The 26,055-nt window shown below is 39.0% G+C and overlaps 2 protein-coding genes across 2 annotated transcripts in view; one reads left to right on the top strand and one right to left on the bottom strand.

Annotated features, from left to right (window-relative positions):
- LOC144643847 (uncharacterized) overlaps positions 1 to 26,055 on the top strand; it is a 158,983-nt gene that overhangs the window by 51,251 nt on the left and 81,677 nt on the right. The gene's annotated exons all lie outside the window — the stretch shown is intronic.
- Positions 7,650 to 24,231, bottom strand: LOC144643843 (uncharacterized). The gene is made up of 4 exons (XM_078503223.1): positions 23,984 to 24,231; positions 18,926 to 19,066; positions 10,736 to 11,669; positions 7,650 to 9,475 (listed from the first exon to the last, which is right to left on the bottom strand). The coding sequence occupies exons 1-4, from the start codon at positions 23,992 to 23,994 to the stop codon at positions 8,264 to 8,266; spliced, it is 2,298 nt and encodes a 765-aa protein (XP_078359349.1). The 5' UTR covers positions 23,995 to 24,231; the 3' UTR covers positions 7,650 to 8,263.

The following is a 26,055-nucleotide window of genomic DNA, read 5'->3' as shown; positions in this document are numbered from 1 at the left end:
CACTTGACTATCACCATAAAATACTCAGGTGAGTAGCCAGCAGGTGCACGAGTCTGTTTGAGATATTTTGAACGTCTCTTCTAAATGCCCAAATGATAGTTTACGCTACTCTTTTCCATACCTAAGCTTGCCAAATCCCTACGCTTTTACCGTATAGTCTACTATAGGTTAACCCCGGGGAAGAGGCTAGTTCCCGTCAGACGAGCGCTTAACTCTGGTTTACTAGCACGAAGCGACTAGAAGTGTTTCTATTCCGTTCTCAGTACATTGAAACCACCCCCCGTATTAATATCGCCGGTACCGGTACCTACTTAACGCGCCTCCCAATTAGTAGACAACAATACAGATAATAGAATACGGTTCCAACCTAGCCCTAGAGAAAGAAGAACAATTATTAAACCAAAATTAAAGCAAGGACACACATTTATAGAACACCTTTGGAAAAATACGCTCGTTCGGTGAAAGTGAGTTCCTACTTGTTGGTTGTTACTTAATCACAATGTAGTTTTAACGGTAATCGGTATAACTAACTATCATTTTAACAATGTAGGGGTTCTCCCTAAACGTTGGACTATTTGAACATTTCTAAACACTCCGAACATACTTTTTACCGTTAATGATAACTAAATATTTCCCCGTTACCTGTCTACATCGCGCCTAGAATTTGCTGCGACAAAAATAAAACTTAAAAGTAATCTGCGTACTTGCTGTACAGGATTAGTCTGATAGTATTTGAATGTTGCAGGATCAGCAGTTCGACGTGGCAATGCCAATAAAGGCCTCGCCACTATTCAGTGCCGTGAGTTCGATGTGTTCCGGTCGTAGACGATGAAAGACGCAAGCGGCAGCTTATACATTTCCATGTTAGGTGTAAATTCATTTAATCTCCACATCCTCCGCAGCCACAACCACCACACCCCCCACAACTACCACAACCCCCCCCCCCCCCCCCCCCCCCCCCCCCCCCCCACATCCACCACAACCCCCACATCCACCACAACCCCCACAACCACCACAACCACCGCAGGCACCTCCACCAGTTTCATACTTGATGTAGGAGTTGGTTGGAACAGTGGTAGCATAGTACCCTGCCGCCACTACTAGCTGCAGGTCTTCGTTGTGGATGCTTCGTGGTAGGTTGCTTTGAGCTGACGCCGCTTCTGATGGTTTCATGTAGTTGGTCTTTCCTTTCGGCGCATATAAGAGGCCACGACTTCCTCGTCCCCAGGTTGAATTGAATTGAGCTCTTGCATTTGTTGATCTTTGCAAATCTTAGTGCTGTTTATCATCTGACACATGCAAATGAATTTTTTAGCAGGAAATGTCATTCGTTCTTTAGATGACACTGAAACTGAATATATGAAATTCATATATTTTAACTGCGGAATAAAGAAATAAATGTAAAGAAGATCATCGCAGTTATTTACGCAACTTATGCAGCTGCCACAAGAAAATCTGAAAAAATTCAGGCTTGCCAGGATTCGAACCCTGACCTCTGCGCGGATACCGGTGCAGCGCTCTAACCAATTGAGCTAACAAGCCAACTGGGAACTGGCTGGTTCATAATATACCCGGGGAAGATGAACATAAAATAATGAATATATGAAATTCATATATTTGAACTGTGGAATAAAAAAATAAATGTAAAGAAGATCATCGCAGTTATTTACGTAACTTATGCAACTGCGAAGAGAAAGTCTGAATCCCGGCAAGCCTGAATTTCTTCTGCAACCTCCTCTTGATGATGTCTTCGTTTGAGATCGTGTTTGGCCATCGGGTTTTCAGTACTGAAGCAAACATTTACTGACCAACGACTGCAGCTTCTTACTCAATGACTTCGTTGATCTCCAGGTCTCTGAGCCGCTTTAACCTTGGGTCGAGTGTCCTGACGGTTTTGTTCTTAATTTAACGGCATTTGCTTTCTAACGATGCATTAGCATCGCGAACGCCATCTGTCCTTTCGGTGTCCCGGCTAAAATGTCCTCGTCTGTCTCCTCGTTTCCACTCGTAGATGTAGATGATCTCGGACGGCACTTTTCAACCATCTCCCCGTATATTTTAAGTTGTTCCTGTTGCCTAACTTGAACTTTCATTATCCTTGTCTTCTGTGTACTCCTAAACGTTCTCCTTTGTCTTTCATATCCGCCAGCCGGTGTACATGTAACGTAGACACATATCATCAGCAAAAACCAGAACTCCAAGCCAAAGGGTCAGTGTCCACTGAATTTGCCATCCGCGCTTCCCTTCATATGAGGTTTTGTCAAACAGTCAGGCACCGTAAGACGGACAGACAGTCAGACAGACTCGTTTCACTCGTTTCGTTTCACACAAATATCGCGAGAGGGCACTCAGAGAGGAACGCTGAATGCGAAAGTAATTTTAGAGCTAATTAAACGCCTAGAGAAGACAACCAATGAATTCCACTGACGAAAACGTCAGTGTACATGTGGAACTAAAGGGCGCAATGTGTTCCAAGCTTGCTCTAGCAACTTGCAAATTCCTTTTAACTTTGTTCGAGCCATATTCCCAAGTTCCGGTGTTTATGTCTTGATTCCAGTTTTCATTCTTCGTGCATAAGGCCCTCCCTATTAAATGTGTTGTTTCCCATAGCTTTTCAGGGTCGGTTGGGGGTTAAAAAAGGCTAGGAACAGAAACATTGACAAAGAAACAAACAAACAAACAAGCAAATAAAAAATATATAAATAAACAATGAATAAATAGAGCGGTTTTCACTTGAGTGTCGAAAGTAATTCGTATTTGCTTTGGTTTTGCATTACTTCGCTTAGTGATTGGTTTAAAAATCTCGCGCCACTTTCTTAACCAATCAGAAGTGAAACCAAAACCAATTGTGACTCGCTCACACACGTTTTCCCGCGCTTCGCGTCGGCTACAAGTATTTACTTTGCGTTTTGATTGGTTTACTGGATTGTTTGTGTCTGTTTTGATTGGCCAGAATGATTGCTTTGGTTTTGGTTTTACGACACTCATTTGAAAGCCGCTCTAAATAAATAGTTGAAAGCGAGACCTTGATTATATACTGCCTCGTAACTTCCATTTTGTCAGGAGCCGCTCAGAAGCCGGTATCACGCTAAAAGGTTTTCCAAAATGTCAGGGGTACTGATTTAAATGCCACAAGATGTATACAAAGAAGATTAAAGTCTGAACCGAGAAAAAGTATCAAGGGATTGAATTCACATACTTTTACATTTTGAAAAATTAGGCTCGGTTGGGCTATAGCCAACTCAAAAAGCAAAACGAAAGCTTCAGTTTGAACAGCCGAGTTTCAAATTGGAAGGGCGATTCCAAGTTTGGCGATGTGAACTCGATCTGCGCTTTATTCTGTTTTAACATTTTCCTCAATTTAAAGGTACCGTATTTTCTCAATTAAACGCCCGCGGCGTTTATTTCAAACTTGACCTGGTGGACCCGGCGTTTATTTGAAGCCGGCGTTAAATCGGGGTCCGGCGTTTATTGACGAATTGAAACTTTTTGTCATTTTTCAAGTTGATTTATTATTACTCATTTTCGATACCTAGGGCCAGTCTGTCAAGGCAGAATTATTTTTCCCTTCGTCCCGGCCAGACAAACTGTCCCTGGGTCTCCGAGGATGATTATTACCAAGAGTTACAGTATTGCATCGGGTCCATACGGCACGTTGCAATCAAGATTAATTTTTATTTTGTGATAAACAGAACCGAAACGATATAAACAATAATTATGGGAACAAGTAAATATTACGGATACAAAGTTTTAAGTTCATAAACGGCAACGCCTGGACCTCGATCAAACGCCCCCGGCGTTCATTTAAAAATTATTAGTTTTGACCCAGCGTTTAAACATGGACGGCGTTTAATCGGGGTCCGGCGTTTAATCGAGAAACTACGGTAATTTTGTACATCACAAAATGACTAAGTAGTAGCTGCTTTTTACTTCAGTGATAACGATACGAAAAGTCGACACACAGTCCCCACCCCTCACCACCAACCCCGCCGTTTCCATTCCCCGATCACGACACCGAAATAGTCAAAAAATGGGAAAATACATCAGGCTATGGTAATATTATTATTATTATATTAATTAATTTTGCTTAATTAAGAAGGTACGTAGGTCTTATTAGAACTAGCATGAAATAACAAAGTCTGATAAAAAAGATTAAAATCCTGTCCAATATGCTCTATTTATGGACTTCAATGCCTTAATGTTGATTACAGTGGTATGTATCCGAAGAAAAAAGAATGCTTAGATAACTGAGTAATACAGCAAAGTTTGATATCATATCATAAATATCACTGTTTTTTATGTCAATTTCAGTTAATTACTGAACAGCCTTATACATATGCCAATGCAAATTGTAAAATACCTGACATTTGTGTAACTGCCCGGTGAATAATGGAAATGGGTTCACAGTTTCTAAGCATCACTTTTTAATGAATATGTGTGTCTGTTATATTGTAAACTAAGACTAAAATAATAAAAAGATCGAGCTAGCCATCTAAAAATCCACGAACTGTTTTACAGCTAGGTAGAAAAAGGTAATGGGAAGAATATTTTGCACTCGCACACAATACGAGGACACATCCTGCGTTCGAACTCTCAACTTACCAATTTTAAGTCAAATGCATGCATTACTTTTTACTATTAGACAACTCCGCCTTCAAGTAGTCTTGTTTTACGTATTTTAAGAGCAAGTTTGTAGAAGAATCGAACAAAAATTGTTTTTTGCGGCAATTCTTAAAATACAGGGATTTCGCTCATCTTCTGCATGAAGGTAGTCCTTATTAAAACTAAAAACGTAATGTTGTTTTTTTCTTCAAATAGTTTTATTTTTCTGAGAAAAACGAAATTTTCGATTTGACATCTAGACTCGTCTAGACTCGATTGAGAGGGTACAAATTGGGTTGAAAATTGACCATTTTCAATCGATTCGTATGTCAAAACCATCACGCGCAGAAAAAAATAAATACAACCGGTCTATTGCATGACTCTTCCTTGTCCAAATAAGCATAGTTTCAAGAGTTTTGGTTTAATCTAATTATTTTGCGGTAAACAAAACCAGACTATTCTCACGCGAAATGAAAGTCGGTCGGTCAAAAGAATCGTCATTTTCACTATGTGCCTTATCTCAGAATTCCTTGAGATAAATATATTTCAACTGTAGAAGGATGATACTTTCAAAATATTTATAGTTTTGTCTGGGTAAATGATTAAGCACTTGTCAAAAAATTATTCAAAATCGTACAAAAACGACACAAATCATCACGCAAGCTTTCGAATGCGTGACCAAAAGTATTACCACCGTATTTGTTCTTTAAATCAATTTAGTCGCAACACTAGCAATACCAAGGCATAAATCATAATAAATATGTTCACCTTTGATTGATTATGATATCCTGTCCCATGCAATACGTTTTTTCCTGTCATTTCTTCAATGGCTTCCCGTTCAGTTCGCATGCCGCTTGTCGAATCCGTCTGCGACGGTGAATTTGAAGCAACCACCGATATGAGTTTAACCAAATAATTATATGTATCGTCATGATTAACAAGCCCTTTTTGTGTTACTTGATTAAGCCATATTTCAGGTTATAGCCGGCAAAGCGTTTTCGATAAGCCACTTTGCAGTGCCTGTTGGCCCCGTTATTATTCCAAGTGAAGTATAAATTTGCATACTTTCGAGACAAGCGTGACAGTTTTTTATACTTAGGGGGTGGGGTGAGGAAGGGTCTTAAATTTTTAGATGAATCAATGGTTTGAAAACGTTTGGGGATGAATTGTCACAAACTAATACCGTATTTTACATGGGTATGTAAAAGAATTTCACAACGTCAAACCTGACCCCACGGGAACAAGGATACCAGTTTTCAGGAATATGACATTTGATATTTCTCTTCCTACATCTCTATCTCCTTTAGAAGTCTTCCCTTTACTGTGATAAGCAATCTCGTGAGGAACTTTGCATGTACTGGAACTTTTTCGCCATCCAATTCCAAGCTCGGATCGATGAAAGGGACAGATAGTAAAATCGCGTCGATCATACGAGCAAGGACTGCCAACTATCGTTTTAAAAGAACAAGAAACTTCCATGAGACACCAAGTGCAGCGAGAACATGTGGAGTTTCCAACAGTTCACCAGACAACTGAAGGAAAAAGCACTTTATGGGGACTGTGTTGTGCCGGTTGCTCCACAAATGGTTCGTGAGAAAAAAGAAATCATTCAAACATCTATAATCGAGTTTAGTAAATTACATTAGTCTCGTCTCCTAAAAGTAAACAACGTGAATTCTCGCACACACAAGGTCAATTATTTTACTTTGTTGTTTTGGAGAATAACGAAGTACATAACTGAATTATATGGTTTTTATAGAAGGAGCAACCAGCAATTAGTAGATTATAGACTACCACCAAACCGGAAACGAGAAGCAAACAACTTTTAGAAAGTCTAACTTTAATAGATTACAACACTTTTTTCCTGACAGCGGCTTTTTGTCAATACTTTTACGGTTTTTCTCTCTTTGATTTTGAGCGTAAGCAGAACTTATAAGTAAAGTAAATCACGTAGCAAATACGAGTTTGTGACAATTCATCCCCAAACGTTTTCAAACCATTGATTCATCTAAAAATTTAAGACCCTTCCTCACCCCACCCCCTAAGTATAAAAAACTGTCACGCTTGTCTCGAAAGTATGCAAATTTATACTTCACTTGGAATAATAACGGGGCCAACAGGCACTGCAAAGTGGCTTATCGAAAACGCTTTGCCGGCTATAACCTGAAATATGGCTTAATCAAGTAACACAAAAAGGGCTTGTTAATCATGACGATACATATTTGGTTAAACTCGTATCGGTGGTTGCTTCAAACTCACCAGTCGCAGACGGATTCGACAAGCGGCATGCGAACTGAACGAGAAGCCATTGAAGAAATGACAGGAAAAACGTATTGCATGGGACAGGATATCATAATCAAGCAAAGGTGAACATATTTATTATGATTTATGCCTTGGTATTGCTAGTGTTGCGACTAAATTGATTTAAAGAACAAATACGGTGGTAATACTTTTGGTCACGCATTCGAAAGCTTGCGTGATTTGTGTCGTTTTTGTACGATTTTGAATAATTTTTTGACAAGTGCTTAATCATTTACCCAGACAAAACTTTAAATATTTTGAAAGTATCATCCTTCTACAGTTGAAATATATTTATCTCAAGGAATTCTGAGATAAGGCACATAGTGAAAATGACGATTCTTTTGACCGACCGACTTTCATTTCGCGTGAGAATAGTCTGGTTTTGTTTACCGCAAAATAATTAGATTAAACCAAAACTCTTGAAACTATGCTTATTTGGACAAGGAAGAGTCGTGCAATAGACCGGTTGTATTTATTTTTTTCTGCGCGTGATGGTTTTGACATACGAATCGATTAAAAAATGGTCAATTTTCAACCCAATTTGTACCCTCTCAATCGAGTCTAGACGAGTCTAGATGTCAAATCAAAAAATTTCGTTTTTCTCAGAAAAATAAAACTTTTTGAAGAAAAAAACAACATAACGTTTTTAGTTTTAATAAGGACTACCTTCATGCAAAGGATAAGCGAACAATTTTTCATAGCATTACCGGACGTTGTCGGATTCTTCTACAAATCTCCTCTTAAATTACTAACATTGTCAATAAATGGAGATTGCAATTCTCTTTTAAATAGGAGAGGATTAGTGAACTAAAATGTTTCCCGATTAACTTTGTCAAGGCACCCTCGTTCCTTAGCATAGTATCACATACTTTTTTACTTCGTACTTTAGAAACTGATCACTACTTCACGCCACGTTGAACTAAACGCTTCTCATGGAGCCAATATAAAGTAGTCTGCGTTGCACTCTACTACAAATTAATTTAATCTACTGTTACTGTTATTATCGGCGTCTTATAGCACCAACGCGTTCTTCTGGTCTTTTATCTAGGGCGGGGATAACGGAGAGGCGTGTCTGACTTTTGCTTCAGATTGACTTCCATGTACTTACAGACAAATTACTTTTCTCTACTACAATAATTTCATGCACTGTGTGTGGTAACAACGTCTGACGTGTGTCAGGAAAACTGTTCTCAGAAATTTATAATGTATGGTTTCCATGGTCTCAAATAAAGCTCTGGCTATAACAATTGATCAAAAAAGTTGTTCTTAGATAAACTTCTGCCTTACGTTTTCAAACAAGTTAACAAAAAGTTAATGTACAGTGCAGCATGGGGGAGAGTTTGGCATGTTAAGCATGAGTTCAATCCCCACAGCCTCCGCAGTCACCACAACCTCCACAACCTCCACTACCTCCGTCATCTCCGTCATCTCCGTCATCTCCACCATCTCCACATCCACCACAACCTCCACAACCCCCACAACCACCACAACCTCCACAGGCACCTCCCCCAGTTCCATACCCGATGTAGGCGTTAGTAGGTACAGTGTTGGCATAGTACCCTGCAGCAACTACAAGCGGAAGGTCTTCGTTGTGGACCCTACGTGGCTTGCCGCTATTGCCTGAGGCAGGAGCTGATGGTTTGGTATAACTTTCGGGTGAGAAATAAGGCTGACACAAAAGGTGAAGAATGGCTATTGAAAATCCAAGTGCAATAGCTTCTGGTACGTCATGCACCTCCGCTGGAATCGAAATCGTGCCCTTTCGCAGGTCAACGTCGACCTTTACCTTGCTGCTTAGAAGACCTATCGAGTACAGGTCTCCTATTTTCTCTACGGATTTCCACTCCTGCGTTCCAAAAAGGGAGAAGAACTTAATGGAGAGACTTCCAGGTTGGCCTTTTATGCCAGGCGTTCCCTTGACACCTGGTTTATCGGGCGTTCCAGACACCCCCGGCACACCAGGAACACCCTTAACAAGCCCCTTCCATTTGCCAACACAGATGCCCCAATCTTTACTTCCTCTAATAAGCATTGCCTTTTCTCCTGCCTTCTCATCCACGGTGCAACATTTGTCCGGCTTACTCACTTGCTCCATTGTCGGGATTACATTTCCGCGAATGAGATGTGCGGTACTCACAACGCTCCCGGAAGGGTTGATGACCTCCACAGACGAGAACCGCAGCAGAGCGGAGTGCATAACTCGGCACCTAAACACTCCTTGATCGCGATGATCGAATAACCGATGCACTGACACTTCACAAGGTGCAGAAGATCGTGCCAAAGACGCCGGAGGAAGGAGTAGCGATGGTGAGCTTAAAAGCTGAGCTGGATGCTTGATTGGACTGAAATTCTTATCTGGACTCACTGTGAAGTGGTACCTTACCATTTTAGGTGGTTGGGTCTCCGTAGTTAACCGAATGACGAGTCCATCGATGGCAAATTTGTGCATTGCTGGTTCAGGCTTCACAGCACTTTTGATAAGGTATAGGCTTTCAAAGAGCAATAGTCTCTTTTTTTCGAATGACTGGCTGAAGCAAGAGCAAGTTCCTTGTTGGTATCGGTAAACACGAACCTGATCAAATAAAACAAAGGCAAATAAACCCTAAGCAGTTTACGAAATATATGTTTGCTATCTAGTCTAGTGAAAATAATGACAATCGTTGGACAGGCACGAAAATCCTTTTTCTTTGGCAAAAGTATAAAAAGTTTAAAATCCAGTGTGCTAGATTAATGAAAGCTAAAACTCCAACTCCATGAAATATAAGTGGCGTAGCTTTTCTTATCAGTAGCATAGGCGTGCAAGGCGGGGGGGGGGGGGGGGGAGGGGGTGGATGAGGGGGGCTGCTTGGAATTCGGGCCAATCGGGAAATTCGGGAAATCCAGCTAGTGGCAAGGGCAGGCCTCGAACCGGTGACCTCCGGATTACAACATCAGCGCCTTAAACCACTCGGCCACGCTTGCCTGCTTCGTTTCCTCTCGCAAATAACTGTAATCATGTTCGATTTTCGCGCATATTGTGCGTGACCCTTAGTTTGATTCAGTTACACTCGTTTTAATTTAATGAGTAGGAAATTGGCGAGAACGAGCAGAAGTTGGCCTTTTGCATAGCTTGAGCGTTTGCGTAAGGTGAACCCAGTATACGACCTTCAAACAAAGCTTTCACAGATGTATTGAAGCTAATGCTTTTGACTCAAATGTTAAGTTCTAGGCGCTAGCTCAAAACTTTCAACGAAATGTTTTAACCCATTTACCACTGAATGCTGGCTATCCAAAAATACTTAAATTTTTACTGAAATAAAGTGGATATGCAAAATATATCCTAAGGTAAAGGATACAGTGTATTGAAATCTTCAGGCAACACAACGAAATTAATTGAAGAACTGTTATTTCCTTAAAGCAAGCAAGAAGAGTTTGTACACAACTATTTCAATGAACGTTTTGTTGTCCATTGTTATTGTATTTCTCTTTATTTGGCTTTCGGCGCATGCCATTCCCTCCCCTACAGGTCCGAAGGTGCTCATACGCGTATGGCTCTAGTTTCACTATAGAGAACACATATAGCCGAAAAAGCCCTCGATTTAATGACAAGATATTTGTCCCTATGATATCAAGATCTCAGCAGCATAGCTGCGCTTCATAAGAAACCCAAAGAAGTGAATGAGCGACAAGAGGTCAACCAAGGGTGAATAGTAATACAAAAAAGAAAGGAATCGAAGAAGGAAAAACACAATTACGATCTTAAGCTGATTAATAAAGGAAAGCCACTGAAAAACTCCTTGCTTTCCATTCAGATAACCTTAAAAAGTATGAAACTGATTAAGTTACAACTTACCAGAAGCGCGACGTTCCGGCTCTTTTTGTTCGTTGTGTCAAGCGTCGTTACCAAATTGTTGAGATGAAGAATCCGGGCGGCTGGTCCAATAACTTGCTTTTCCAAGACTTTGTTTCCACTATATTGGTCAGTAACAACGACGGTGTACGATTTAGGTTTTGGAAGGCCTTCAATTTCTAGCTGAGACAAGATGACGGAGTACTCATATACTCCCAGACAAGCATAATCAACTGGCTCTACTTGTGAAGTCCCGAGCGGAGGATCTCCACGGAACATGGCACCATTCACAGCAAACTCCTGGCCAGCTTCTTTCCATTTCTTCCGCGTTGCTGCATCAGACAATGATAGCTTTGATCCAGGCCGTCGGTCGTTTACAGAATCATCGTGCTTGAGCAACTTTCCCAGGATTTCAGTGGTGTCCTTTTTGTATATCAGTGGATGTACCTGATGCGCATGCCAAATGAGGTCAAAGTCATAGCACGGTACGAGGAACATATCTGGGTTCTGTTGTTTAAGAATGAGGTGCTGTATATATCTCTCCAGTGCTCTAGTCAAGAACTTCTTATCCCCGTAATGTGGTAGAGAGACCTGGTAGTAAAATGCCCTTTGCCGACTGCAGGCCGCCTCAATGTCATATTGAATCTTTGACTTGAAATCAGGCGCGTTGCTAACAGGGCCCGTCAGGTCGACTTCAAAAGGTTCGGTAGGATACAACTCATTCCATAAGGCCATGGCCTTTTTAAGTCCCGTTTTACGTTCCTCTCCGACTAGGATCTTATGATCCACCAGAGTTGAGACAATTTCATTGCAGTCCTTTTCGTAGCTGACGGGTGACAACATGTGCACATGCCACACCCAGGCAATGTCGAGTGGCGCTGCAATCTCCACATTACCAGGCGACTGAGCGAGCAGTGGCAGCCAAAACATTTCATATCTGAATGTATTGTAAACAGAAATAATGACATGATCATATTTAATTTTCATAAATTTCTTATAGTTCACACTTCCTAGACTTAAACCAATATTCAGTATATTCTTCAATATATTCTTCAATTGTCATTTTACAATGAAAATCCTGTCTTTCCGTTCACTTTTGAGTAAATGACGGTTTAAATAAATCGTGAATGAAATGCAAAGGCGCACACAGAAGCTAATGCAATGTGATACACCGATTCAGCGTAAGCCGGAAGTTGCATGGAAACGAGGCCTAAGGGCCCTCGGCGGCTAAAATCTCTAAAGTTTTTACTAGCGTTTGGGGCGTTTCGAGTCGAAAGAAAGCATTTTCTTTACAAATTAGCCACGAATCTTGATCACTATCAGTGCAAAAGTATAAAGAGAAGAAATTTTAATGTCTACCAGGCGACATGTGAAATTCTAACAGCTTAGGGGTAAGATTTTGCTGTCAACCTTAATATTCCCTCGCCAGCATAGGCTGAATTTCATCCGTTCTCTCAGGTAGTTTACAATCAATTTGAAACCACTTTAAAATCCAGAATACCTTTTAAGAAACAGATTTTTCTGTGGGAAGGAAGCCCTTTGGTTTTCGATCTGAATGAAAACTTTCTAGTATATGAATGGAGAACTCGCGTAAACATGTCTCGCATACATCATTAAAGACAGTCTACCGATTCTGTTACAGAATTTGACAGATTTTTTCAGTAGAATTTGTGATTGGCATGAACTGTTTCAGGTGTAAATTGAATTGTACATGTATTTGAGTTGCAGATTCATACAGGTTAATAATAAAATAAAGCCAACTTTCATATCAAAAGAATTATAATATAAAGTACACAACGTCGTTTTCGACGCCAATGGGTTAATTAGTTCTGTGTTTACACGGAAGCTTATTTAGTGTTTAAATTCATCGATGCTTTTTTAAACACACAGATTCTAGAGTAGTAGCAAAGTGTAGCAGTGTATTCAAAGCAGACTCGGTTGTTATTACCGGTAAAATTATACCGACCGGGAAGCTTACATGTAAACAATAAAATCTTCTCTTGCTGGTCAAATTCGATCCAGTTCACAAATGAAGTCAGGTCCGTAAAAAAATTCAGTGAAAAAAATGTGACATACCTGTATTTGACTGGGTTGTTGACTGTACGCTTTTCGATTGTTGATTAATTATTATGACTGGAAAATGTTACAACAAACTGCGATACATGTTTACGTGAGCTTCTCTGTCGAAACACACTAACATAATTTAGATAACTGAATTTTTTGTGAGACATGTTTACGCGTGACTTTCTCTACGATTCTATGTCGATACCTGCAACTTTTTATTCGGATTGAAAACCTAAGGGGCTCTCAAAACCAAATTTGTTCTTCAAAAGTTCCATTCAGTGAATCATAAGGTAGTTCGTTTTATTGATTAACAAAATCCAAAATTGAGTGTAGCCAGAGAACGGCAAACATTCAGGCTATGCTGATGAGTGAATATAAAATATTCGATTCCAAAGAAGATGACAACAAAATCTTACCGGTAAGCTGTAAGAATTTCTTCTCTAGCCTGCTAGACCTTAAATTTCTTCTTCTTATACTTTTGAACTTATAAGGATCAAGATTCGTGGCTAATTTGTAAAGAGAATGCTTTTACCGACTCGAAATGCCCCACACGCTAATAAAATCTTTATAATTTTGAGCCGCCGAGGGCCCTTAGGCCTCGTTTCCATGCAACTTCCGGCTTACGCTGAATCGGTGTATTTCTTCCTTGCGAACAACTCGTTCAACTTTTCAGAAATTTTTTAATCGTTTACGTTTTCAAATTTCAAAAAAACTTGACTTCCAAGGGCCCTTTTACGTCAGTACATCTTTCAATCGTCATTTTGCAATAAAAAACTGGGCTTTTTCTTCAGTTTCGAGCAAATAACGGCTTCAACAAATCGTGAATGAAATATTAATGCAAACGCGCACACAGAAGCCAATGCAATGTGGTGCGGTTGTCAATTATCCGCGTGTGACATGACCTATTTAGAGCTTTTTTTGTTGTTAAGTTTTGAACGTCTAGTAGATTTATACTAAAACAATTAGATTATATTCGCTCTCGATTTCTATGCGTGATAGAAATCTCGAGCTCATAATCTAATTGTTAAATATTTCGACAGAAACCCCGAGTCAAATACAAAGTCGATAGAAACCGAGAGCGAGCAGCCTGCAATTTTTATAGCGTGACCCAGTGTCTGTTCTATTACTGCACTTTTCAATAACATGCGAACTCTGAAGTTCAAAACCTCACTAAATATTGCGTTTCACGCTGCAGTCAATCATTATTACTAGTAATATATATATATATATATATATATATATATATATATATATATATATATATATATATATATATATAATATATATATAACTTTATCACAAATGAAGACATTTTTTTCATTTTTTTACCTATATTTCGACGCCTTATAGGCGTCTTCTTCAGGGTAAATAACCGTTGCCCTGCACGCGCCATACTACATTAACAAGTTTCAAATTGAGCAACCACGATTGATTGTGTACGATTGACGTGGTAGGGCTATATCCCCACATTCCACACGATGAGGGATTAGAAGCTTTAAAAGAAGCGCTTATGAATTCGGTTGAGGCGGAGCGGGAGGGAACATTGGATGAGGATATTGTAGCGTTTGCGGATTTGGTATTGAAGAGTAATAACTTTGAGTTTAATGGTGGACATTATTTACAAAAACGAGGAACAGCAATAGGAACGAGGATGGCGCCTTCTTACGCAAACATTTTCATGGACAGACTAGAGAGAAGTTTGATACAAAATGCGGAGTTCAAGCCTCATACTTGGTGGAGGTATATAGACGATATATTTATTGTTTGGACTGAGGGTGAAGAGAAACTAAACGAATTTATTGATTACTTAAACAATGCGCATGGCACGATTAAATTTACTTCGAAGTGGTCAAGAGACGAGATCGAATTTTTGGATGTGAGAGTGATTAATGAATCGGGAAAACTGGAAACGGATGTGTATGTGAAACCAACGGATAGTCACCAGTATCTGCACTATAGCTCATGTCATCCTGGGTCGTGCAAAAGAAGTATACCGTATGCGCAAGCAATGAGGCTACGAAGAATTTGTTCGAAATCGTCCTTTTTCGAAAAGAGAGCGAAAGATTTGGTGCTTTTCTTAACCAACAGGGGCTACAAGAAAAGTTACGTCGAGAGCCAAATACAGAGAGTAAGAAGCAAGACCAGAGAGGAGTTTTTGACAGGAAATCATCAAACGCGCAAGACAAAAACACCGTTCGTGGTGACTTATCATCCGGGATTGCCAAACTTAAGCAGGATTCTTAGGGACTTACATCCAGTGTTGCAGTCATCTAACAGATGCAAGAAAGCTATCAAAGATGTTCCATTAATAGCATTTCGGAAACCTAAAAGCCTTGGTGATTATTTGGTGAGAGCAAGAGTGAATAATCGTGAACGTGGAGATTACAGGCCAGGCACATGTAAATGTACATCCAGAAGATGTGAAGTTTGCAAATACATCGATGAGAACGGTCGTTTTAAGAGCTCGCAAGACAATAGAAGTTATTCGATCAATTACAACCTTAATTGTAACTCTAGTTATGTAGTTTACTTAATTACGTGTAAGAAATGTTCGTTGCAGTATGTGGGCTCCACAACAACGAAATTTAGACTTAGGTTTAATAACCACAAGTCTAGAGTTAGGCGACACGAAATGTTGACGCATGCCGAGAAAAGGGCTGATGATCTTTTGTACAGACATTTTTGTAGTGAAGGACATAATGGACTAAGCGACATTAAGATTCAATTGATAGACCGGGTTAATGGAGAACAACAGTTGCGAGAAAAGGAGGGTCAGTGGGCTTATAGACTGAAAACTCTAGATCCGAATGGATTGAATGATAATAATTTTTTCTTTGGACAAAATAGGCGCTCGAGACGTACGTAGATTTATGTAAAGTTAGTTAGCGCGCGCATGCGGGGGAGTAAACGAATTATTGTAGCGCGCGCGCGTGGTTGCTCAATTTGAAACTTGTTAATGTAGTATGGCGCGTGCAGGGCAACGGTTATTTACCCTGAAGAAGACGCCTATAAGGCGTCGAAATATAGGTAAAAAAATGAAAAAAATGTCTTCATTTGTGATAAAGTTATAATTTTCTATGAAGATGGAAAGCGTTGGATGCTTGTGATGATATATATATATATATATATATATATATATATATATATAACTTTATCACAAATGAAGACATTTTTTTTCATTTTTTTACCTATATTTCGACGCCTTATAGGCGTCTTCTTCAGGGTAAATTACCGGTAAATTAACGGTAATTTACCCTGAAGAAGACGCCTGTAAGGCGTCGAAATATAGGTAAAAAAATGAAAAAAAATGTCTTCATTTGTGATAAAGTTATAATTTTCTATGAAGATGGAAAGCGTTGGATGCTTGTGATGATATATATATATATATATATATATATATATATATATATATATATATATATATATATATATATATATATATAACTTCAAATTTCTTGTGTGGAACGATTTTCGGAGAGCGCTCAACTTTTTAGGAGCGGTACTAAATTATTTAAAAAGGTTCCAGGCTTCAATAGTATTCCATCGATTTATTGCAACAGCTCTGTTTCGTATGGTCAAAAGATGACCACACTCTTCAGGCAATTTTTTCGAATGACCGTTAATTTGAATGCTGGCGGTTAATAATACAATAATATTAGCAAGAAATGTAATCTATGTCTCCACGAAAAGTTTATTATTATCTGTAAAAAAGATCTTTGTAGCTTAAACAAGCGCAACGAATTAGCGAGTTCATGCCCCCATAGAAATAGATTTGTCCTCAAGAACTTTAAAGTAACGTAATCTACACAACTGCTGCCTAGCAACCATATTTTGTATATTTTGTATTTTGTATTTAACCGCCAGCATTCAAATTAACGGTCATTCGAAAAAATTGCCTGAAGAGTGTGGTCATCTTTTGACCATACGAAACAGAGCTGTTGCAATAAATCGATGGAATACTATTGAAGCCTGGAACCTTTTTAAATAATTTATATATATATATATATATATATATATATATATATATATATATATATATATATATATATATATATATATATATATATATATATATTAAAAGACGGTCTGATCAACTGAAGATACGACTTGGCATTTTATTACTAACTAGTTTCGTACCGCACAACATGTACGGCACTCATCAGATAAAATTGCCTAATGTAAGATTACAACGCTACGCTGGTATATATAAGGACGCCGGATGAATGAAAAAGCATTAAATTACAACGGTAGAATACTAAAAAAGTCGAAAATAACAAGGTATAAAATTACAACGGTTTCTGTTATGAAACAATAAAAGCTTAAAATATGCGTGACACTGCGAGTTTACCAATCTTAAACAAACAGTTACGTGACAGCTTTTGAATTTTTAAGGAGGAACTTGTTTGCGTGTCTACAAGAGGTTATCAGTTCATTTCGTTTATTGAGAGAAGCGAGGTCGGATCTGCAGATTATGAAATACTTCTCCCACAGGCACAAGTTGCAGCGATTAGAAGCTGGGTTGTATGGAGCAGCTTGCTTCAGAATCTTCCAAGTGATTTTGAAATCTGGCAATTTGGCAATTAAAGGACGCCAAGACAGATTTCAAAATCACTTGGAAGATTCTGAAGCAAGCTGCTCCATACAACCCAGCTTCTAATCGCTGCAACTTGTGCCTGTGGGAGAAGTATTTCATAATCTGCAGATCCGACCTCGCTTCTCTCAATAAACGAAATGAACTGATAACCTCTTGTAGACACGCAAACAAGTTCCTCCTTAAAAATTCAAAAGCTGTCACGTAACTGTTTGTTTAAGATTGGTAAACTCGCAGTGTCACGCATATTTTAAGCTTTTATTGTTTCATAACAGAAACCGTTGTAATTTTATACCTTGTTATTTTCGACTTTTTTAGTATTCTACCGTTGTAATTTAATGCTTTTTCATTCATCCGGCGTCCTTATATATACCAGCGTAGCGTTGTAATCTTTACATTAGGCAATTTTATCTGATGAGTGCCGTACATGTTGTGCGGTACGAAACTAGTTAGTAATAAAATGCCAAGTCGTATCTTCAGTTGATCAGACCGTCTTTTAATATTTATGCTCTAGTTTTCTATTGAGCACTCTGACATCAGTTCTGCAAATCAACTAATATATATATATATATATATATATATATATCTATAACTTTATTTTTATTTTCATAAGATGTAAAGCGCTATTGATCAGAACATGAAAATATGCGCTATATAAATTAGCAAATTATTAAATTATTATTATTATTAATACGTGACTCGCAGGGCCTCGCGAAGCTCTGGGTTATTGTTACCTAGTAACGGACAAAATACAGCAGACAGAATAGAAACAGAAACTGAACAACAACGAACTGCACGATTACAGAGACTTCGACAAAATACAGCAGACAGAATACAAACAGAAACTGAACAACAATGAACTGCACGATTACAGAGACTTCGACAAAATACAGCAGACAGAATACAAACAGAAACAGAACAACAATGAACTGCACGATTACAGAGACTTCGACAAAATACCGCGGACAGAATACAAACAGAAACTGAACAACAACGAACTGCACGATTACAGAGACTTCGACAAAATACAGCAGACAGAATACAAACAGAAACTGAACAACAACGAACTGCACGATTACAGACCCAGCAGTTTATAGCCTGAATAGGCGTTGAGGGAGTATTATGTGGAAATCAGTGTTATTTTAATCCGAAAAGAAAAACGATAAAAATGAAAGGCTCCGGATTCGAACCCACAAAAAAAAAAATAATAGTAAAAAAAAAAAAAAAAAAACCCAAGCCGGATTCGAACCCCCGCCCTCAGTCCCGAAGATCTGATTTCAAGTTCGCCGCCTCACACCATTTGGCCACCAGCGCGCGGCCGTGTGACGGCATTTCCGCCAGACACCAAGCTCACAAATATGACCGTAAACTCCACACGAGATTTCATCCCGCCTGAGCCCTTTGAGGGACAGAATTATACACCCCGCTACGCTCGGCCTTCGGCCTCGCTTCGCGAGGAATTAGATCGATAGATTCCTCGTCATTCTGTTAAGGAGGTGAATCGATGGCAGAATGTAAAACAGCAGTTGCACACATACCTTCTGACTGCGTTCTGAACGTGTGGACCGGAATACAGGCTTGGGTACTCATCAACAAGCTTTAAGAACTGGCGTTGGGCGAGAGCCGCCTCCACCAGATCGATACTTATTTGTAACTTGCTGAGGGACATCACGATTTGCCTTGACAGGAAAAAAGAAAAGACTTGAATTAGATCCTGATCATTTAGAAATGCGAGTTAAATCAGGAGTTCTATGATGTTATTTGACCGAGACAGTGGACAAAAGGTGATGAGAATGCGCATTGCTTTGCGACAGCAGCAGCAGCGGCAGCAGCAGCGGCAACAACAACAACAACAGAAACAGCAGCAACAGCAGCATACAATTGGTAGAGCTCGAGGCTGTCTCCTGTTATAATTTGAGGAATAGTAGCTGAACTAAAAGGTTAAATACTTCGATTCGGATTTTAACAAAAAAAGGTAATCGCTTGATGACTCGTCTGTTGAGTGATTTATTTACTTCGTCTAAGACCTAATCTCGTACCCACATCTTCCTAACCCTCGTGAGGAGAACATCTGGCAAAAGCCAATTTTGCTCGCGTCAAATGTGTCAGAAATCTAACACACGGCGCGACTACACATGCTCGGCAATTAAAGTGGATGGAACGCTCATTTGGTCGTTATAATGAGGTCATAAACTACTTTCCTATACAGGGAAAGACCCGTGTTACAATCTTGAGATGGAGTTGAGAAAGAAAAAAAGTCGCCACTCATGTTTTGCTGGCCCCAACCGACCTGTCCAAAGGGATGAGAAAGAGCGCGCGCTGTGTTTGGCGTGTACAATACGCCTAAGAGCTGCGTAGACATGGTAATTCAAAAACATTTATACTAATAAGTTACAAACTAGTTTCGTAAATAAATCACTTTATAGAAACGTTCAAAAGAAGAAAGCGTTTCTATGGAAACTTTAAAATCCGCTATATTTTCCTACCAGCTCACGTATGTGCAGGGCCGTAACCAGACTTCAAACCAAGACGAGGCAAACTAGTCCGAGCGCCGAAGGCGCGAGCCGCTAGGGGGGTCTGGCGGCATGCCCCCCAGAAAATTTTGAAATATAGAAGCTCTGAAACGCTATTTGGAGCATTTTTCATGGAGCAATTCTTAAAAAAAATCAATCTCGTCCAAGTGTAACATGACACTTTTTAGGTACTATCAATGGCATATGCATATGTATCATTTAGTCTTTATGCACCGAGCTTCCTCCTCCCGCTTGCTCTTCCTGCTCCTTCATTTCTCTTCCTGGACAAAGGTGTAAGGGACGACTGGTTCTCATTTTTCAGCAATTTGAAGCTATCACATTTTGTACTTACAATTAATAGCATAAGTAATGAATCCACAAGAGTAATCGACATACATCGATTTTAGATAGACGTCTTAGGTAACAATACCGTTTTGAACTTAATTGTTCGCTAATATAAACAGATGTTCAGCTACTATAAGTTCTTCGTTGGCGATGTACTTTTGCTTATGTTCTTCAACCTTAAGCTTGATACAATAAGAAACATAAGACCATAGCGGTTTTCCGCGTCAAACTAATACACAAAGAACAACTTATATCACTGCCATATCTGAGAAATATAAGACTAAGAAGTCTCGTTTTACTGTCACAATTCTGACACATATTCGAGCTTATGCACCTAAATGACCTTTTTTCATAAAATTTACTTGCCTTAGCTGGCTTCATATTTCATAACCCAATGACAAAAGATTTCTAAGGATTATACGTGTTATCTCGCATCTCGCTATCTTTCTCTTTGCCATCTTTTGAACTCTGTCTAGCCCAGACAGGTTATACTTGCTTTCAGCTCTTCTTAAGTGCAACGCCTCTATGACTGCTAAGGGTCGACCCTTTCCTGAAACCATGAGGGTCACATTTAGAATAACGTTATTCATGGGTTTTCGATCCACTTCCGCAACCTTCTCTTGACGGTGTTCTCTAAAATAACCAGTTATCTCCCAGAGCGTTATTGGCTCTTCAGTACTGAAGCAAACATTTATTGATGATCGGGTGCAGCTTCTTTTAATGCCTTTTTTGATTAATCGCCAGGTTTATTTCTAAGTCGATTTAACCTTTGTGTTGAAGGTTTTGTTCTAAACCTAACACCATTTGCTTTCTAAGCAGGCAGTAGCTTTGGGAACGTCATTTTTCTCTTCCTTATCCTGGCTATGATGTTCTCGTCTGTCTTTCCGTTTTCACTCACGACTCTACCAAAGGAGATGAACTCTGACGGCACTTTTCAATCACCTCACATATAGTTTCGAATAGCTTAATGTCCGCTGCATTCCCCATTCAGACCAAGATGGTCTCAGATAATCCTGTACCCAGATGTTTACTGACTTCGTAGGAAACTTTCTGGTCAAGTCCACTTAGTTTGCCTTTCTGATAGGTCGCTGAAGTGCATCACAATTTGCGCGCGGATGATGCAAATTTTGTCTTGCACGCTCACACATCAGGGCCGTAACTAGCATGAGGCAAGACGAGGCACTTGCCTCGTCTTAATTTTCACTAAATTATTTTTTTAAAAATGGGTAAAGTTGGATAAATAACCCTTGAATTGAAAGATCACCCTGCGGAATCACGCTTTATCTCTGGATCTTTTATTGTGTCTAAATGAAGCAGGCTTGAAGATTACGCTGCAAATCTTAACAAAATGGGGTGTCCTGTAATAAGCAGAAATGCTGTCCAAGACGAGACAAAGAACGCGAGCGACACAAGCGGCACGAGCCGCACGAGCAGCGCGTCTCTTGGTGCTCGGTGATTTTTGCGCGCGCTGTTTTTATCCCGACTCGACTACCTAAAGAATATACATGGGCTAATCGTAGTTTGGGAGCGACAGTGCCACGCTAATAACATAGGAATCTGGAGTAAACTTTCTTCTAGCGGATGTTTTTACAACCGCGCAACTTGCGGCAAAGAAGGACACAATTAATTCCTTGACGCCGGTAGTTTGAAAGCATTGTTTAAAGCCGTTAAAGCAATATTGATGATTTATAATATTACACGAGTTGAAAGCTGAGAGGACCAATAACGATTGATAACTTTTGTCAGAATAATTTACTGCTGATATTAGACCGGGAAAATACCTACAGCTCGTTTTCATTTATCAAGTCGTATTATTAACCTCTTATTACCAAGCTATGATCTCGGGACCTGGGAAAACGTAGGGTTTCGTCCTTTTCTGTTCAGACCTCGCTTTGCTCAATCCTGTTAAGACATGGGGCCGACATTCTCTATTTAGGTCCCAACGTTTGGTTAGTGAGCTAGATATATCCAATGCACTGCATATCATATAAATCCACTTATAATTTGGCTGTAAAGTTAGAGATTTCGGAAGCTGGGCGTCACTTTACTGATAAAAGCTTGTATCTGAATACCGATTATTAACTAGCGGAATTTTAAAAGACATTCTACGCTTAACTTGTTTTATTGGTATCGGGAATGGATCTATATGGATCTGTCAAATCTTTCACTGCGTCTATTTTACATAATAAGAAATGAAGGTTTATAATACTGTCACTCGACCCTTGCGGTATATAACTCCAAACTGTTGTTGTGAATTGCGCGAAGGAATTTTCGCTCTGACCAAAAATCTTTTAGAGACCGCATAAAGCGACAATTGGTAGGTTAGAATATATCACGTGCGAGTTTGTGGTTCTCAGTTATGAAGAGCCAGTGTTTTATGAGAATTTTAAGACTCGAAGTAGCCGGGTGTTTAAGTAGTGACAAACTCAAAAAAAATGTTTGATTGATGTGGCAGTTTTGTTTCTCGTAGCGCCTCAGTTCGTGAAGAGAAGTTTACTTCGGCTAAAATTTTTTTCGGCGAGCTCCCGAGGGCAACCTCGCTCGAGTAGTCGAGTGTGAGATTCTAGCTTCCGTAACGCGAAAATTTCTTTAACCGTTTTTTTTTTAAGTAAACGCAATTATAGCATATCCTTTGATAAAAACCCTTCTTAAAACTGAGAGGGTGACAGGTAGAAAGATGAGTTTGAACATCCAAAGCTTGCTGTCAGTGAATCGTGGTCTTTTGAAAACTTCGTTATCCAGAAAAACAATATTTTTGGATGACATTTCATGCGTGGATTTGATGGTGACGTACGTGGAATGAATTAGCGAAATGGACAAAGTTATTGATTTCTTTCTCGGATATTTTCACTGAAAATATGTCGATAAATCTTTTCCAGAGGATGTGTTTTTAAGGGCGGGCTCCTAGTAGCTTTTCTCCCATGTTAGCCATATAAAAATGACTTCGAAAACTAGAGTCATTATAGTACCAAACGCAATTCCGTGAGTTTACAAGTAATGTTTTTCATTGAATTTGAACGTCTAGGGTAACTAGAACCGCTTCTTATGAAAGAGGAGTGTTTTCATTGAAGGGCTTAGTCGATATTTGTATTCCCAGTCGTTCCTTTAATATGGTAGCGACTTGCCTACAAGTCGAGTTTACACAATTAGAGCCCGAAGTGCTAAAACGAGCGCAAAGCCGCAGCGACCAAACCGGAAAAAGATAAGCGAACGACTCTGAGAAAGCTTATGTACTAACATGGCCGACTTCGATTTCTTGAGTTCATCTGCACAAACTCACAAGTCAGTCCAATTTTCCTGAACTTCATTATGTCGATTTCTGCTGACGAGAGACAAACGTGACTAGAAAATGCAGAAAATTGCATGACATGCACACATACACACTGAAAGCAGAAGTAAAGTTGGGTTAAGCTGATGAGAAGCTTCAACTAAGCAAACAACTAATTAGCTATTCACACTACTATACATCTAAATATATAACTGAGACTATTTCAAAAATGATTTTCCCTTTTAAAGATTTCTACACAAGGCCAATGGACATGCTTAAGAGATAGTGCACTCTACAGTTACACTTTACACGTGCGTTTCACCACGTATAAAAGCTGCCAAGCTCAGTTATTTCTCGAGCAGCAATATCATCAGTTACCTTCCGCATTCGATATTCAACAGAAACGTCTTGGGAGTCGGATGTTTTGAGATATCAAGTTAATCACTGAGTAAGAGATAAAAAGTACGAACCTTGTTGTCATACCGTTGTTTTAACGCGCGTTTCCTACAAACACTGACACTCTTTCAACAGTTCTTCTTGCTGTGGTTTTATATAAACATGATGTTTATGACAAGATGGTCACTAAAGATTTTAACATAATATCGAGGCTTCGGCGTACGTTTTATTTGGCACGAGTGGTTGCCAGGTTACATCTGATAAGAGAGACACTTTATGCGACAAGAACAGGGAAATAATGTTGTATACCTGTATGCCTTTGCAATAATAAAAAAGTTTCTTCAAAGTTTCCCTGTGGATACTCTTAGCAGTGATCTGGACACAGAAAGAATGACGTTTGTTGTTACCACCAATTTCAGTCAGGTGGATACAGCTCAGCAACTTAAGACTAACAGAGCAAATCAAAACAGGAACTTGTATTCTAAGCAACTAATATCTCTATACCATATTTGACGCAGAGCTGTTAATGATTTTATGAGGCGTGACCAAAGTTAAAAACAAAGACTACTTGGATTTATGTTATCTAAGAAACAAAAATTCCTAAACGTCAAAGTTAAAACAAAGACATTCAAGATTTGAAAGCAGTTGCTTTCCCAGATAAATCACTACCTCATCGAGTGCAGGTACAAATTTACTGTTGTAATGCATGGCTTTCTTCAATCCTTGACTTGACTTTCCGTTGATTTCATCTCTGTTCTGAACCGAGTAAACAAAACCTTGTATTCTGGAAATCACAAAAGCGAATCTAATAATTGTTTTATTGTATACACTGTTTCAAAGAAAATATGAACAAACTTACATTCAGTTATGACAGTTATGAACATGAGTGAACTCAATTTAGTCTGAACACTCAACAAACTCAAAGGAGACTTGTTCTCGGCTTGCCCTTCCATCGTTCTCTCAAATTTTCGTTCACTGATTTTTGTCTACAGATATCAGTTTCAATACTGTGACTGAAGCATAGAAAATTGAAGACGTCTGCACGCAGGCTAGGCATTTCATTTTATTTTTTCTTACTTTACGTTGCTCAAGTTATAAAATAGTTTATTTGTATTGATTCCATTGATTCCGCTTGCCTAATGAATATCTGTGTTCACTATTTGTAAACTGATGTCATCTTTTACATTTCTTGGTTTCTAAATTCTATTAGTATTTAGAACATGTGTTATTTCTGGGCAATTGATGCAAAGCAAGATCAAAATAATCTGACATAAAAGTATAGTATGCCCTCGAGCAATTAAAGACCGGAGGGCAGTAAAAAATGCAACTTTTTATGTAGTAGTTTGCACTTGAATGAACACCTTAAGGTATCATGGAAGGAAAATTGGCGTTTGCGTTCCAAGTGAAATTGTGTGCAAACCATAGATGCTACCCCCAATAAAGTATATATTTTCTGAAAGCTTGTATAATATAGATTCTAGTTGTGGATTTTGTTTTGATCATCTAGTCCATAATAAGCAACGTCAGCATTTTGTTTGCAATTATGATGTTGCGCAACATTAGGTTTATTTGCGAACACGTTTACATGAGAGTCTCAACTTTTATGCGGAATTTGATTTACATATAGTGGTCTAAAAAAAACGGTGTCTCGGCCGGATTTTTCTTTTCTTGCTCGATTATATTTTTATAAAATTTTAAACTTAAAATGGCATTTTTAGGGCTTTTTCAAGTTTAAAAATTCACAAAAAATTAATGGAGCAAAAATAGAAAAATCTGTGACACCGTTTTTTGGACCAATATATGTAGATCAAATTTCACATAAAAGTTATGTCGCTTACGTAAATGTGTTCTCAAATAAACCTAATGTTGCGCAACATCATAATTGCAAACAAAATGCTGACATTGCTTATAATGGTCTATATCAGTGATCAAAACAAAATCCAAAATTACAAACTCTATTCAATAAGCTTTCAGAAAATATATCCTTTATTGGGGTTACCATTGACGGTTTGGACACAATTTCACTTGGAAAGCAAACGCTAATTTTCCTTCCGTGATACCTTAAAATACTCAGGTGAGTCACCATCAGGAGCGTCTGTTTGAGTTATTTTGAACGTCTCTTCTAAATGTCTAAATGATAGTTTGC

The sequence above is a fragment of the Oculina patagonica genome, chromosome 2 (assembly GCF_052425735.1).
Source record: "Oculina patagonica isolate OP01 chromosome 2, crgOcupat, whole genome shotgun sequence".
Taxonomy (NCBI): Eukaryota; Metazoa; Cnidaria; class Anthozoa; order Scleractinia; family Oculinidae; genus Oculina; species Oculina patagonica.
This window is presented reverse-complemented; position numbering and strand designations above follow the sequence as displayed.